Source organism: Nelumbo nucifera, chromosome 2 (genome assembly GCF_055504915.1).
Source record: "Nelumbo nucifera cultivar China Antique chromosome 2, China Antique-T2T, whole genome shotgun sequence".
Lineage (NCBI taxonomy): Eukaryota > Viridiplantae > Streptophyta > Magnoliopsida > Proteales > Nelumbonaceae > Nelumbo > Nelumbo nucifera.
Window position 1 is genome coordinate 70,769,687 of NC_142650.1, and position 16,117 is coordinate 70,785,803.

The following is a 16,117-nucleotide window of genomic DNA, read 5'->3' on the forward strand; positions in this document are numbered from 1 at the left end:
TAAAGAGAAATAAGGAGGTTCTACTCCGCTCCTGAGAAGATATTTTATTGGAATGAATGAATGAACAACATTAGAAAATGGGAGGTTCTTGGATAATGGTTAAGGCCTGGATAATGGTTAAGGAATCTGAGCAGACAACAACATCTTTTCAGTGAAACTTCTTAGCTTCTATCAGGCCTTGCTAGATTGCAAAAAGTTCAGCTTCCTAAATGGAAGCAGAAGAATGTGCAGAATTCTGTTGTCCACCTAAAACAACATTAACATCCAGATTAGTCGATAACCAGATACAGCTATAAGAAAATTGATTAGAAGAAAGAATACCCCCCCTCCCCCCCATCCGAGAATAGAATCCGAGAAACAGAAGGTTTAACATATAATGCCAGGTTAAAGAATCTGCGTTTGTAGCAGAAGGGAGGGGGCTACCATTAGTAACATCACATTCTCAAATAAAATCTGAATATGATTTGAATCACTCAACAGAAATATTATGTTGTTTAGAACATTTCTCATTCTGTGCATACCAAATATATTAGCAAGAAAATGCAGCATGTTATCTTGGTCCCATGTTTCTTGGCCTGTAGAGAATGGTAGCTTTAATCAATTGCAGCTTAGTATACATATATTTATTTCTAGCTGCAGCTAGTCTTCTACTAATCAATAGCAGCTTTTGCTATTTTCTTCAGGTTACGAGCTTGGGGACAACCTTACTTAGCTTTTCATCCCGGCTTAACAAGAGAAGCCTTAGCATATCATGGCTGTGCAGAGCTTTTTCAGGTTATTTTTAAGGCTTTTTGTCCTTTTTATGATATTGTTACTGCTTGAAGCTCTTGATATTTTGTTGCATCTTTTTCAAGTGTTTTCTCTGAGCATGTCTGTGGTTTGCTGTCTCTGAAATCTGGGTTGGACACATGAAGAGTGAACAAGGTAGGTATGCTTTGAAAGAACAGACAGAGGAAGGGAGAAGGATAGAAGAGCAGATAATAAAAACCTAAAAATTTTAAGTGTTGTAAATGGAATGAATAAAGTAGGGAGAGTTTCACAAAGGGGCTAAAGTCCCATTTTTCTATATTACTATTCCTTGATGAACATGATGGCATAGACACAAGGTCTGTGGGGTGGCTTTGAACCCATTGCAGAAGTGCAACTTGATTGGAATATTTTATTTCAAGGTTGCAAGTAAACATATTTGTACTATTAGGTCATATGTGATGAAACAACAAGATTTGGTCCCTACAGTTTCTCAGCTCTAACTCCTACTGGATTTTGTAATAGGGATGCCTTTAGCCTATATGAATATCCCATCACACCCTTTTCTAATTCTAGTTATGGGCATGTGCACTAAATATACCATGCCTTTGAGTGCTGGATTGAACATGTCAAGAGTGAAATAAAAGTAGGTGTTTTTTGATAGAACAGGGAGGAGAATGGTGAAGGATAGGAAAGGAAATACTTTAAAATTATTAGGGTTGCAAATGAAATGAAAATAGTCAGAAAAGGTGACTGAAGGGTGCAACTACCACTTTTATCTATAGGTAATTAATTTACTGTACATTTTTCTATAATTCTTTCTTTCTCTGGGTTTTTCTTCTCTTTTTCTTTCTTTGGTCATGTATTGATTAATTAAAAGGTATATGAGATGGAAAGCTGTAAGTTAGCAGCTTTTGTTTACTAGTTGGTGGGTATTTTTGTGGTGCAGTTTTACTTGAAAAGGATGTGCAATTGACACTAAATCTTCTTTTTTTTTTTTTGAAAATTGACACTAAATCTTCTTTTTCTTTATTTCTTTTACTATTTTCCATGACTCTTTGTAATATATGCTTGTCTAGGATGTGCACAGTGAGCTTATACAGTACCGAAGAACACAGATGATCAAACAAGGAATAGTTAATGAAGAATTGAACATTGATTCCCACCTGCGAAAAATAAATGGTTCATGCCCTCTCATGCCAGAAGAGGTACACTAAGGATAATAGTTTTATTTTCTGTTATTGGTAATGTTAATTGTCAAATTGCTGATCCATTTCTCTTTGATTGAACATGTTTTTGTGGATTATATTTCGAATATCCCCAAGGTTTTAATAGTTCCATTCAAGTCAGGTTACCGTATGTTCTGTTTAAGATCTTGCCAAAATTGTAAAATGGAAACTTTTAGAAACTGAGGTGGAAGTCTGTATTTTAGAATATAGAAAAATTAGAACCTTGTTTTTATTTTCTTTTTTCCCTTAAAAGAATGGTATTTACTTATTGGTCAAACATGCAAGGATATGTCCTTGTGTATAGGACATGTCTTATGCTAGGTCCCCTTATCCTTTTTCTTCTTATTTTCCTCTTCAAAAGAATGTGGTTGTTGGAGTAAGAGAACTCATTTAATTATACTGAAAGCAGGTTTTTTTCTCCCTTGTATTTCTATTCGATGGTTATGGAGATCCTCTGGCTTAGATGTTGTTATTGGGATTGTTGCAGGTTGGTCTTCTCCTTCGAGCAATGGGCTATCCGCCTAATACCATAATATACCTTGCTGGTTCTGAAACATTTGGGGGGCAACGGGTTCTGATCCCTCTACGTGCCATGTATGCTAACTTGGTTGACCGCACATCCTTGTGCAGCAAACAAGAGTTGTCCAACTTATTTGGCCCGGAGGGCCCTCTTCCTTCAGATACATTTCAGTTTCCTCCAGCCAAAAATGAAGAGCAACTTAAAAAAGAATGGAAGAAGGCAGGTCCTCGACCTCGTCCTCTTCCTCCACCTCCAGATAGACCTATTTATCGGCATGAGAAGGAAGGTTGGTATGGCTGGGTTGCTGAGACAGACACTGAACCTGACCCTTCACTCATGGATCTGAGAATGAAAGCACACAGGTTACTCTGGGATGCTCTTGATTATATTGTTTCAGTAGAAGCAGATGCATTCTTTCCAGGTTTTAACAATGGCGGTAGCAGATGGCCGGATTTTTCAAGCCTTGTCATGGGCCATCGACTGTATGAGATGGCATCTGCAAGAACATATCGGCCAGACAGGTAAGATGAGCATAAATATAGATTTTGAATTGGTTAGTTGTTCTACTGGAAAGATGGAAATGTTTTCTTGTAGTAAATAAGAAGAAAATTTATTCATAGAAATGAGTACAAAGGATAAACTATGAGTGATGAGAAATCACCAAAAAAAACAGAAGAGGCAACAAAAACAAAATTACAATTTCAAAGCACTCTCCCCCCCCCCCCCCCCCAAATAAAAAAAAACTCAATAGTTACACTCTAAAACCCAGAGCCAAAAGATTCCTTTCCATCCCCTGCAAATTTTGGGAGAATCAGGACCAATTCCAGAATCCTATTGCTAATGATTGAAGCAAGCCAGTCATGGCCTCTATGCTTGTCTTCACAGCTCCAAATCGTCTTTGCTTTTCTATTTCCATTTAAAGCTGGCCAGCAGGAAAAAAATTTCCTGTTTATCTTGGATTCCGCATCAATTTTAAGCACTGAGAAAAAGTAACCCCATATAATCTTTGCATAACAGCAAGCAAAACCAAGGTGAATATACAATAAAAGAAAGTATTTAGCTTACAAACTTTGTTTTGCAAACATATAGTCAGGCTGTATGCTGGATAAGCTAGGATAGAGAATTACAGCCTTTTTTTTTTTTTTTGCAAAGAAAGAATTCAAGCTTGACTGCTCATTCTTTCCTTTGTGGTTGACTAGAGATAAAGATAGATGAACAAAGCTTTAAAATAACTTTGTAGTTGACTAGTTGGTCAACTAATTGATGATAAGTTGATGTTTTGATAACACTAGTAACAGAAAATTGTTTGGTTATCTGACCTGGATTTTTAATTGGGCAGTATTTATTATCCAGTATAAAGAGAATAGCTCTCTTTTTTCTTGAACCTCTAATTTTGGTTGGACTGAATTTGGCCAATTGATGTATGTTAATTTCTGTTCTTTCTGTCTTTTACATTATGGAACATGGACCTTCTGGAAAGAATTAACACAAATGACCTACTTCAGAAGAAGAGACCCAACTCTTGTTTACCTCCTAATAGATGTACTCTCTATAAAGCTGATGGGGAAACTGGTTACCACCTTATGGTTACTTGTTCGGTTGCTAAATCAGTTTGGGAGTGGGAATTTTCCCTTTTTGGGTGCGTTTGGATACCCCCTGGGAGTGACCAAAGCTTGTTCTCTCCCTCCTTTTTCAGATGGCCGAAGAAGAGAGGGAAGATTATGTGGAGAAGCATCAGGGCTGCAGTGTGTTGGACTCTATGGGAAGAAAGAAACTCACGAATATTTTCAGATAAGGAAAGAACCATCGGAAACTTATTAGATCTAATTCTGTTAAGGGTGGCACATTGGTTGAAAACTATGGAACTGTTCTCAGATTATTCTGTGGCTGATTTGGTGAGAAATTGGAAGGAGATAGCTTCCTCTGCCCTCTGTAAGAGGGGCTGTAGTCCTTTGTGGTCCCCTCCTTCTGGGTTCATAAAACTGAATTTTGATGGCAGCTGTTTAAGGAACCCAGGACCTTCTAGGATTGGGGGAGTATTCAGGAATGAGGTGGGGGCTATTATTGCTATGTTTTCAGGCCCAATTGGAGAAGGAGACTCTCTTAGGGCTGAGATCCTCGCAGCCCTAAAAGGCATCCAAAGAGCAAGGGAGCTGAACATTAGATGTTTGTTCCTTGAAGGTGACTTGGAGGTGGTGATTAGGTGGCTAAAAGGGGGAGACAGCGGCTTATGGAGTTATAACAATGAGAAGGATAAATTTAAATGGCTGAGTAGGGATATGGTGGTTCATTACAATTGGGTGAAGAGGACTGCTAATTCCTTTGCTGATGGGTTAGCAAAGCAAGGGGTGAATAGGGATTCAATTTTTTGGGCTAATTTTTTATTTTTTTCCTTGTACTCTTTGATGGGGAGTTAAGTCTTTTTACCTCCCCTTTGTACCTAAGCTTCACATAGTTTCATATCTTTAATAAAGTTTCTTGTTATTGATCAAAAAAAAAAAAAAAACATGGACCTTCTGTTTAACTTACGTTGATGGCCAGAATACCTTGGATATACAAGGCCTAACTAGTATTTTCTCAAGATGGTAAGAAAGAAAGAAAGATGCATACTACCATCCCCCTTCCTGGAAAGTTGTGTTTTGCTTTGTTTGTTGACTTGCCATTTATTTAATTCTTTAATGAGCATTTCAGTCATCTACTCAAGTTATCTTGTTTACTGTAATATTATCTTTAGGGTCATTTACTTATAACCCCTTATAGATTAACCTATTTACTAAAACCTAACCTCTAGTTTGTGTTTTAATAAAACACCCTCTATACTGGTTATCCATCACCGTTGTAAATCTAAGATTCGTCATTTGGCCTCTAAAGTGAGTGAAAAATGTAAAAGGGCATGGTCTCATAATTTTTTTCCAAAAATACCCCTAAGAAGTCTCACATCCATAGTCATGAGTCATTTTCTCTTATGCAAACACTATGCTTTTGTTGCTTTGTTCATTCTCTCTTAGTCCTTATCCATCTCTCTAAGGTCCTATTCATTTTTCGGGTAAATGAGGGGGGGGGGGGGGGAGTTGGTCGATGAGAAAGTGGTTCCTGTTGACCAACAATCCCATATTCTTTTTTCAGTAAAACGGTCATTGTCTAAAGTATCTAGGAAACAAAAGAACATGGATAAATGCACATACCCAAGTAAATGACCAAATGAAAAACTAACTAGGCCTAAAAGAGTCTCTTACAAGTTCTACTTGAATGTTGCCATGAATTGGAGATGCATACCTTTAGTTCCTCAGCCATGCTATTGAGTTGTTGTGCTCGGTCTTTCTCCTGCTAGTCTATTTTTTCTTTTTTGTCTCCTTTTCCCTTTTTTATTTTTCTCAAGTTCATGGAAACAACTTGATAGCTTCTGATGGCTACTTTGGTATTTTTGCTAGTTCATTGTTGAAACTTGAAAGTAGAGGTGGATTATCCTACTCCATTTGGAATAATTTGGATCTTCATGCTTCAACTTAGCTTCCTTACTGGTAATAAACCTGAGCTTACCTCTTCCTCCGATTGTAAGCTTAGCTGATTGAGACCATTCAAGAAAACTCGTTCCATCAAGTTTTACAATAGTTATCTGCCCTCTAGCATTGTCGTTACTTCCCAGGAGGACATAGGTAGGTACTTGCACATCTTTGTGTGAGTCCATTGATCACAACCCCTCTAAAAACACTTTTCTCACCAACACCGTAGTATCCCAACACTAGCTGAACACCCAAACACCTTTCCCTGAAGGTTAAATATGTGCTACAACAATAAAACAAGGGAAAAGAAGGTGTTGTAGGACTCCAAAAAATCTAAGACTACTTGTAGTCTCAAAAATTTACCATGAATCAAACGCAAGTGGATTTAATAGCAACCAACCTACCATGTGAGCATGCAAGCCTTAAACTCCAGATTTGGATTTTTTTGCCAATTTTCATCTGAAAAATCCAAGAAAAATGTAAAGCGGCTTCAATCCTCCATGAAAGCTATATCAAAATTCCTCTAAAAACGACGCACATCAACAGGCATCGAAACCACAAATGGACACGCCAACTGTACGGGCTACTGATGTGAACCAGCGGTGTGCTGATGTCAGCAGGTTCGTCTCTGAGTCACAACTAGTGGATGATGTTCTCCTTGATCTCTCGATGCTCTGTTACCAAGTTGAAGTATTCAGAAATAAGAAAAATAAAAGAGGAAGAAGAAAGTGTGGTTTTCTACTAGAGGTGCTCAGAAAGTGTGGTTTTGGGGATAAATGGTGCAAGTGGATAGGTGGTTGTCTGACGTCTTGCCATTACTCAGTTTTAGTAAATGTAGTAAAGGATTTTTTCCCTACATGTAGGCGCTTGAGACAAGGTGATCCATTGTCCCCTTTCCTTTTCACATTGGTTGTTGATTTTTTTAGTAGACTTTTGTCAATAGCAGACAGGGGTGGTTTAATAAGAGGATGGAGATTTAGGAAGAAATCAAGTTTCGGTTACCCATCTTCAGTTTGCAGATGATATCATAATCTTTTGTGAGGGATGTGATTTGTTGAGGGCAAGGAATCTGAGAAATCTAATAACCCTCTTTGAGAATGTCTCAAACCTAAAAATAAATCTTGAGAAGAGCTGTGTGGGGCTAAATGTAGAGGGAAGGGAGTTGGAGTAGAATGTCCTATTTCTGCTTGGCCCTTGACCTATCTAGGACTTCCCCTAGGTGCAAATCCAAAGGAAAGTTGGTTTCGGATCCTGGTGGTAGAGAAGTTTGAAAAACGGCTAGTGACCTGGAAAAAGAACTATATCTCTCTAGGGTGTAGAATAACTTTGATTAGGGCTACATTCGCAAACTTACCCATTTACTTTTTGTCTGTTTTTTTGATACTTGTTAGGGAAGCCAAGAAGATAGAAAAGTTGATGAGGGATTTTTTGTGGGATCCAGGTGCAAAGAAAAAGGATCATTTGATTAGATGGGAGGTAGTGAGTCGAAGCAAGGAAGAAGGGGGCTTAGGGTTAGGGAACCTAGTAAATAAGAATGAAGCTCTTTTGGGCAGGTGGTTATGGAGGTGGCCTCTGGAAAGAGAGAGATTGTGGCATGAGGTGGTGGCTAGTATCCATGGTTGTTCTGAATTTGGTTGGGATGCCGGGGTATCTCAACGGGTCACACTCATTACACCTTGGAAGGCGATTTTTGGCATCCTCCCAAAATTTCTTAAGTTCGTAAGGTATGATGTCTGCAATGGTAATTCTATGCTTTTTTGGGAAGATGTTTGGGTGGGCAAGCAACCATTAAAAGACCTCTATCCCTCCCTTTTTTCTATTTTCCTCTATAAAAAGGAGCCTGTTTCAAGGTTTCTTTCTCCCCCCATTCTCCCATTGTCTCTAAATTGGGATTTTGGGTTCCGTAGAGGGTTGAGGGATTAGGAATCGGTTTCTACCTCTAAGCTCTTACTTTTACTTGATTCTGTTTGTTTGGACCCTTCTAAACCAGATAGAAGAATTTGGTCTTTCACCTCGAGTGGCTCCTTCTCTTGTTTTTCCTTCTTTAAGTCCCTTTACTCTACTCCTTCCCCTTTGTTGTTCCCAGTTAAAGAAGTCTGGTCAAGGCCAATTCCACCTAAAATTGTTGGTTTTTGTTGGGAAGTGTATTATGGTAAAATTAATACTGTGGACAATGTACAAAAAAAGAGACCTTATTCATGCTTGTCCCCCAATTGGTGCATTTTATGTAAAGTGCAGAATGAGGACTGTAATCACCTACTGATTTCTTGCTCTCTTACAGTAAATATTTGGAATTGGGTTTTTATGTTGTTTGGGTACAGGTGGAACCTGCCTCCTGAAGTAAATCTGCTTTTTGATCCGTCTTTTTTTGGTTGGCCAACAAAGAGAGGGAAAGTAATGTGGAAATGTATTAGGGCAGCCCTCTTATGGACCATTTGGGAGGAAAGAAATGCCAGAATTTTCCAGGAGGAGAGAAGCATTGCTGAAATAAAGGGATTGTATATTGAGAAGGGAAATCCTTTGGCTAAAAACTACTGATCTCTTTGCGGATTACCCTAGTGATGACCTTCGAAGGAGTTGGGCAGCAGTGGCCTCCACATCATCCAAGAAAAATAGAACACAAGCAAGTTGGTTACCCCCTCTAGAAGGAGTTGTAAAGTTGAACTTTGATGGGAGCAGTCAAGGCAATCCAGGACCTTCGGGTATAGGAGGGATCTTGAGGAATAAGGATGGCAACATTCTATCCTTATTCTCAGGTCCAATGGGTTATTGAGACTCTACAAGGGCTGAGATATTATTAGTGGTACAAGGACTACAGATTTCCAACCAACTTGGAGTGACTAATTTGATAGTTGAAGGAGACTCTAAGGTGATAGTGGGATGGATGTCGAACCCAGAAACTGTTGTTTGGGGATATAGGGACATCATCAAAAAAGTCAAATGGCTTACGAGAACCATGTCAGTTAGCTTTCAGTGGGTTAATAGATCGGCAAATGCTTTGGCAGATTCTTTAGCTAAACAAGGGGCTTCAAGGTATTCTCTGTTTTTGGCTATTTTGTAACTGCAATCTGAAAAGAGTTGGGTTTGGAACCACCTTTAAGGGGAGGTAACACCTCGTGCCTCCTCTTAGGGTGCTTCATGCTTGTACTATTTCTATCTCTATTTAATAAAATACCATTCATTCATCAAAAAGAAGAAGAAGAAGAAGAAGAGGTTCTGTCGAGAGTCTATGGTTTATTACTGTTCACAACCTAAAATATTTTTTGTTAACATATTGAAAAAAATTACAAATGGGCCCTTGAATAGGTGCCCAAATAGAAAAAAAACATGAAAGGACATAAATGCCCTTACACTCTCAACAAGTAAATTGTTTTCAGTTTTCAGATTCAAAAGGTGTTCTAATGAGTGCCCAGAAAGCATACCAATACCAGTTATTGAGAATGGAAGAACACACTTTCTTCAAGATTGAGGAGCCCTACAATTTCTTTTCTGAATATCAAATTCCAACACACTAATAGTTAGCTTGATCAGTGGAACTAAATCTATAGAACCAAGATTAGGAAACAAAGAATGAAAATTTAAACTTAAAGAGAAAAAGGCTTTGGAAATTTTGTAAAATGGCGCAGTGTTAAAATCCCCATCTTACAAAACAAAAGTTATAGATTTGCAGAGCTCGATAGACAAAGGAGCAATATAAGCTGGAGATTCAGAGGAATCACAATCACACACACACACACATACGTGCACAGAGGGGGGAGGGAAAGACTTTAGTTTGATTGAGGCAATTTATAGGGATAAGGGTGTGGAGGAATCAAAGAGCATTGTCTAATTGACGCAATTTATAGGGATGAGGGTGTGGAGGAATCAAAGAGCATTGTCTAATTGACCCAATTTATAGGGATGAGGTTGTGGAGGAATCAAAGAGCATTGTCTAATTGACCCAATTTATAGGGATGAGGTTGTGGAGGAATCAAAGAGCACCATTTTGAGTGTATCCTCAGATAAGAGGTTCTTCATTGATGAGAAGGCTGTTAGTGAAGATTTGGAAAGGGCTGTTTTCACCATAAATTAAGTGATTTATTAGGGGCAATGTCGATATTCCATTTTTTTTATTAATTTGGTCAAAAACATAATTTTCCACTTCCATCTAAGAAAACCAGCAATAAGTAAATTGGTTGCAAACTATAGGGGTGTTTTAATAAAACACAAACTAGGGGGTAGGTGTTAGTAAATGCACAAAACTATAGGTTATCCTTATTTTTATTATAAAATATTGTAACAATGATATCAGAGCTTTTCTTCTTTATTATTATATTCTAATTGTTAGTATTGATCTTTTAATAACTTTCCGAGTGTCTTTTCTAATACTGTTTTCCTTGTTCTTGTGAACAGAAAAGTTATTGCTGAACTGTTTAATAGTACTCATGATCAACTATACCATCCAAAGCGTAATTGGACGCTTGCAATGAGGGAACATCTGAACAAAAGCTTGGGAGAGGATGGCCTCATAAGGGAATTCCGCCTGTCAAAACCAACTTTGTTTCTTGCTCACCCGCTTCCAGAATGTTCATGTAGAACTCCAGGATCTGCTGAGATTCCAATTGCGGTAAGGGGAAGTGATGGCCAATTATTGTATGGAGGTGAAGATGAATGCCCCAAATGGATGCAGCATGGTCTAGAAATGGCTTCCCTGAAGACCTCCAGTGCACAAGAAGGCAGAAACGATGAAACTAAGTCATCAGAAGATGAAATAGATTTGGATGAGCCAGAATCCGATGAAAGTGGCAGCAGAATGGATGCATCTCCACCTCCAGAACAAGATGAGGAAATGGATCCTGATGATTAGAAACAGATGAGTATACATAATTCTTTCTGGCTCAGCTCATTGAATTGGCAATCAGTTACCAGCAACCTCATCATCATCATCGAGATTTTTACTTGGGGGTGGCAGATGCCACTAGGATGAAGCTGGGGCTATTAGTGTTAAATTTTTGAAGGCAAGAAGGATCAACATTCTTTCTTCAGAATTAGGGGGTGCTGCAAAGCTTACTGCAGATGGACAAGATGATTTCTTCAGTGATAGCTTCATCTTCTGTTTGAGGTGCATTATGCAGGAGAATTACAAATTTTTTACCACCTTTCATCTTCCGTTTGAGGTGCATTCTTCAGTGATAGCCTCTTCAACGATCCTTGTCATTTTTTTCCCTTTTCTTTCTCTTACATATACGGCAGACAGACTTGTACAATTTTTTGAGTTTACATGGCAAGATCTGTAAGTGACACCAATATTGGCAATTGTTCCTTATACATGTCAGGCTTCATGATATGATTTGTGATGATTTCTCAATATATATAATTCTGTCCAAGGGAATGCTTGCTGCCAGTCCATCCGATTACAGTCAACATTGACACGCACGATACACAAAAATTGTACATTGTGTGTTTATAAGGTTTGATACTTCATTTTTCTTTTTTCTTTTTCTTTTTCTTTTGTTAATTTTTCAGAGGATTTCTTTATGTTTAAATAGAAAGAAACTCCCTAAATCTCTCTAAACAGCATTCAGTAGGTTCAAAATCCGATACGTATCAAACCCAAGGTTCAAAATATTGATATGCCCGATACGCCGGTAGAGGCGTATTGGGCAGTATCAGTAGATTTTCTTTAGTTTTTTTTTTCAAATCTGGTTCGGAGGGGCTGATTTAAGGAGGTCCGTTCACCCCCTGAACCGATCAAAACCTTGATACACCCTTTGTAGGGGCATATCGGAAAACTTCCGATACTATCAGCTGATACAGGCTGATATGTATCGATATTTTGAACTTTGGGTGGAAAATTTGGGATTTTGAACCTTGGGTGGAAAGTTTGAGATACATATGGATGCCATTAATCTTACAAATACTTCAATAATACAAAATTGTGCAGTTCAATTTGCTACGCAGAGTGCTAACCAGCTGGTTGTAGTGGAGACTTGGGTTGGGGGTCTTTAAGAAGTCATCACAGCCTTTGTTAGCTGGTTCGCTCCGGCACCACCGACTTTGGGAGGGGGGCTAGGCCAGATCTTAAGGTCTGGTGGTGGTGACCAATTGAATGCTTGAGGAGCAGCTGCCTGATTAGAAGAGATAACCGAATTCCTTGTAAGTTTCAGGTCTACCAAGTCATTAAATTGAGACTGCACAGCAGTGAAATATACAATTAAGTTGAAGGCTCTTTCTTATTAGGACTATGTTTCGCATGATTAGTAAGGCTGATGCAAAAATGATAGTTGACAACCATGAACACCATGAAAGCTTTCTTTCTTCAAAAAAGAAAGAGGGAGTATCGAGCCACCATGAAAGCATATTGATTCAGTTTACCTGATACTTAAGGCTATCTTTGCTTAAAATTTTGCTCCAAAGAATCATTATACAAAAGAGTGTCGACCTAAAACTCGGTTTACAGGGTAACCGAAACTCTAAATAAGTTAGAAGTAGGTGATTTTAATTGTTTGATCGTTGTTAGTTGATGTTACCTATCACCTGTCAGATTATCAAATAAAAAAATATTTCGATTGTAAGCACGCAAAATGTGCGTATTTAGAACATCAATGCTTTGAATCTTGTAAGATGAATTTCTGAGTCCAACAGTTTGGATAATTTTCATAAAATCAAGTGATTCATGGAATCACAAAAATTATCAGAGATTCTCTAAAAGCATGGCAAACACCACATGAAAACTGAAAACTATATTGTTGCACACTTCATTGCTTAATATTCTGTATCCCTGTTAAGTACTGCAAGCAAGTTTTTTTTTTTTTTTTTTGCCGAGTAAAGATCTATAAATTAACCTTCTGAAAACCTGTACATCCATACCATCATGCGGGAATTGAAACAGTAAACTCATATATCCTCCTGGTACACTGGACTATATCATTTACACGTCTACCTACATTTAAGATATGACAACTTACAAATATTGAACACTTGGTCCCTATGGGTGCAATTGGAAACGATGCAAATAGAGTGTAAATCCCGGTTCAAGGTAAATTTGCACTTTGGTTCATTTTTTCCTGTGTTTGGCAATATTGCATGTATGCATTGACAAATGAGAGAAAATATATTTTTCAATGCATATTTACCTTGATAATAAGATGTAAAAGTATATCAATAAAAAAGAAGTAAATTTGCATTTTTTGATAAAAAAAGGCATATGTTTTATTGGAATTCGTGTTTGCATCCATTACAGCTAAAAGTCCATTTGATAAAAAGGTAAATTTGTCCATGCAAAACTAACCCAGCTTTACAATTTATATGGACCGTTCTACACTCTACATATTTACATTCACACTTATTTGCTTCGTTTCCAAACGCAGCCTATATAATTTCTCCTTCCAAGAGCAAGGAATGAGTGAATCACAGAGAACATTTAAGTGAGAGATGTTCCTCTTGTTTGCTTCTTTTATACCCAGCAAAACAGCACTCCGTTCTGCCTCAGAGGGAGTTTGAGCTGTTATTCTAGATGCCTCTGCTGCTATCACCGCACCATGTGGATTTAGAAGAAGAAAAGCCGTTGACATAGAGTGTATATGTATATGTGGTAGTGTCCTGAATTATGGAAGTTGTTTTATGTGAACACTCTGGAACATCATCTGTTGTGATTAAATGATTTGAAATCTCACAAAAAACCCAGCTTGGGTCCTGAATGATGTTATTGTCGATTCTTTTATTTCTAACATCCCATATTGAATGCATGGCAATAGCAATCCATTGCAAGAGATCAGCTTAAATCTCTTTTTGGATCCAATTGATGCTGATTGAAATTAATGTTCAGTGCAAACCAAACAGCTGAAGCATAATTACATGTAAAAAATAAATGGTGAGCAGTTTCCAGCTGCATCCCTCCCACATAGGTTGTATATTTTGTCTTCCTTTTTCATAAATTTTAATCGGTCCTTCGTTGGCACTCCCCAAAACAGCTTCCACATAAACAATTGATACCTGAAGGGAATCTTGATTTTCCAAATACTCATGGTAGAAGAAGAAGATGAAGGCTGTTGTTTTAGGAAGCTTTGATATGCAGATTTTACTATGTATAGGTGGGAATTGGAGTGCTTTCATAGAAAGAGATCATACTGAAACTGTGAGAAAACATGTATTTGAAGAATATGATCTAGCATCTGTTATTCAAACATTACTTGATCAATTTTACATTCCATGACCCATTTGACAATAACAAGTCTTTTACTTTCAAAATGCTCTTGCTTGACAATTGGAAAATCAGAAAACAATGTGGGAATACATGGATCATAAAGAACATTGATGCAGCTACCATCTTTTAACCTGCCATGAGAGATGAGTTTTTAAGAGTTGAGCTACCTTCAGCACTTGTTTCCAGCAAGTAGAGTGATAAGGTCTTGGTTTTTGCTTGAAAATAAACCCTGATTTGAGGTATTTTGTTCTTATCATAGTAGCCCACAAAGAATTTGGCTCCTTTAGTAGTCTCTAACTTGCTTCCCAAAGAGAGCTAACTAGATTCATTTCCCATAACCTCCTAATTCCAAGTCCCCCATTTTTTTTTTTTTGTTTTACATATCTTGCTCCACCCAATAGTGTGCATTCCCTTCCTTGCCTTGTGGTCCACTTTCCACCAAAGATTCCTTTGTAGGCATTCTATCTCAAAGCTGGTCCTTAACCATTCTTGTCCTTCCTGCCTGTGATAGGAGACTAGATTTCCACATTGAAATTTCACTTTTTTAATTTATCCACCAACTCCTTTGTAGGCTTGCATTTTTCTTCTGTAAACCCATAATTTAGGCCCCAAATATTTTTCATTTGAACTCAGTTCTTTCATCCCCAATAAGTGAGTGATGAACTTTCTCTCTTCCTCCTGTGCATGTTAGCACTGAAGAGAAGTTGTAAATTTGTTCACCTGTCATGGATTGGAACTCAAGAAAAAGCTCTTGTAGTTCCTTCAACATCTGAGGTTCCGCTTTGTAGAATAATAAACAATGCAAATAATAGGTGATTTATTGAGGGTGAAGACCTTGCTAACTGAAGGGTTACCAATGCGGGTTTCAATTAGACAGCCACTTTTCTGGAAGTCCCATTTTCTTCATGACATTTAAAAGGAACCTTCGATTCAACCGATTGGAAGAATTGGATTACCATCTCATAAATGTCATCAGCATCAATGTGCCAATACTTTTGATAAAAGAAGGGTGTCAATCCATCTGGACCCAGTGAAGTGGGGTTTTATATTTTTCACCACTTGCCAAACCTCTTCTCTAGATGGTGTAAATCCACTTATTTGTTGAACTAATTGTCTAAATGCTATTGAGAGTTCGTTTTATGCTTAATTTCTTCCCCTAAGAAATTTGCAATCTGGTGAAAATATTTGGTGTTCCTATCTCTTTTTTTAGCCAAAGGGAAAATTCTTGATCAGTATCCTGTATTTTGGCTCAAATGACAATTTGGTCCTCAAATTTTACAATGCAACAATCCAGTACTCAAACTTTCAAAATGTGATAATCCAATACTTGCCATTAACCAGTCCTTTAATCAGCCATTAAGTGATATTTAAAAAGTCAAAAATGCCCTTTCAATGCCATCTGATTCTCTTTATCAACCATCCATACATTGGCAAAAAACTGAACAGTCCCAAATCCTAGCCTCTTCTATTCAAAAAAGTTGGTGACTGTTTACAAGAATCTAGAATTCGGGACTGTTCATTTTATTGTCAATGTTTGGATGGTTGATAAAGAGAATTAGATGACATTCTTAGGGCATTTTTGACTCTTCAAATGTCACTTAACAGCTGATTAATGGACTGGTTAAGGGCAGGTAATGGATTGTCACATTTTGAAAGTTCGGGTACTGGACTGTCACATTTTAAAAGTTTGGATATTGAATTATCGCATTTTAAAGTTCAGGGACCAAATTATCACTCGAGCCGAAGTACAAAGTACTAATCAGGTATTGTATTCCTTGCGAAGTGAGGACTGTTGTGACTGTATGTCCAAAACCTCACTTTTTTTCTCCAATTGTTGTAGCTTGCTTTATATATCTCCCTCAATTTATCTTGTATGTACCCAAACGATTCCTAATTCCATAGCTTGAAAGCTTCTTAAATTTACAATTTTTTA

General features: G+C 37.7%; 1 protein-coding gene across 5 annotated transcripts in view; it reads left to right on the forward strand.

The window, feature by feature from the left end:
* EDA30 (O-fucosyltransferase family protein) overlaps positions 1 to 11,381 on the forward strand; it is a 57,979-nt gene extending 46,598 nt beyond the window's left edge. For all 5 annotated transcript variants that reach the window (XM_010248840.3, XM_010248837.3, XM_010248838.3 and 2 more), the window contains exons 8-11: positions 684 to 774; positions 1,827 to 1,955; positions 2,464 to 3,017; positions 10,392 to 11,381. In XM_010248840.3, the coding sequence (XP_010247142.1) occupies positions 684 to 774; positions 1,827 to 1,955; positions 2,464 to 3,017; positions 10,392 to 10,845 (1,228 nt within the window). In that variant the 3' untranslated portion in view covers positions 10,846 to 11,381. The remainder of the gene's footprint in view (positions 1 to 683; positions 775 to 1,826; positions 1,956 to 2,463; positions 3,018 to 10,391) is intronic.
* Positions 11,382 to 16,117: the final 4,736 nt, after the last annotated feature.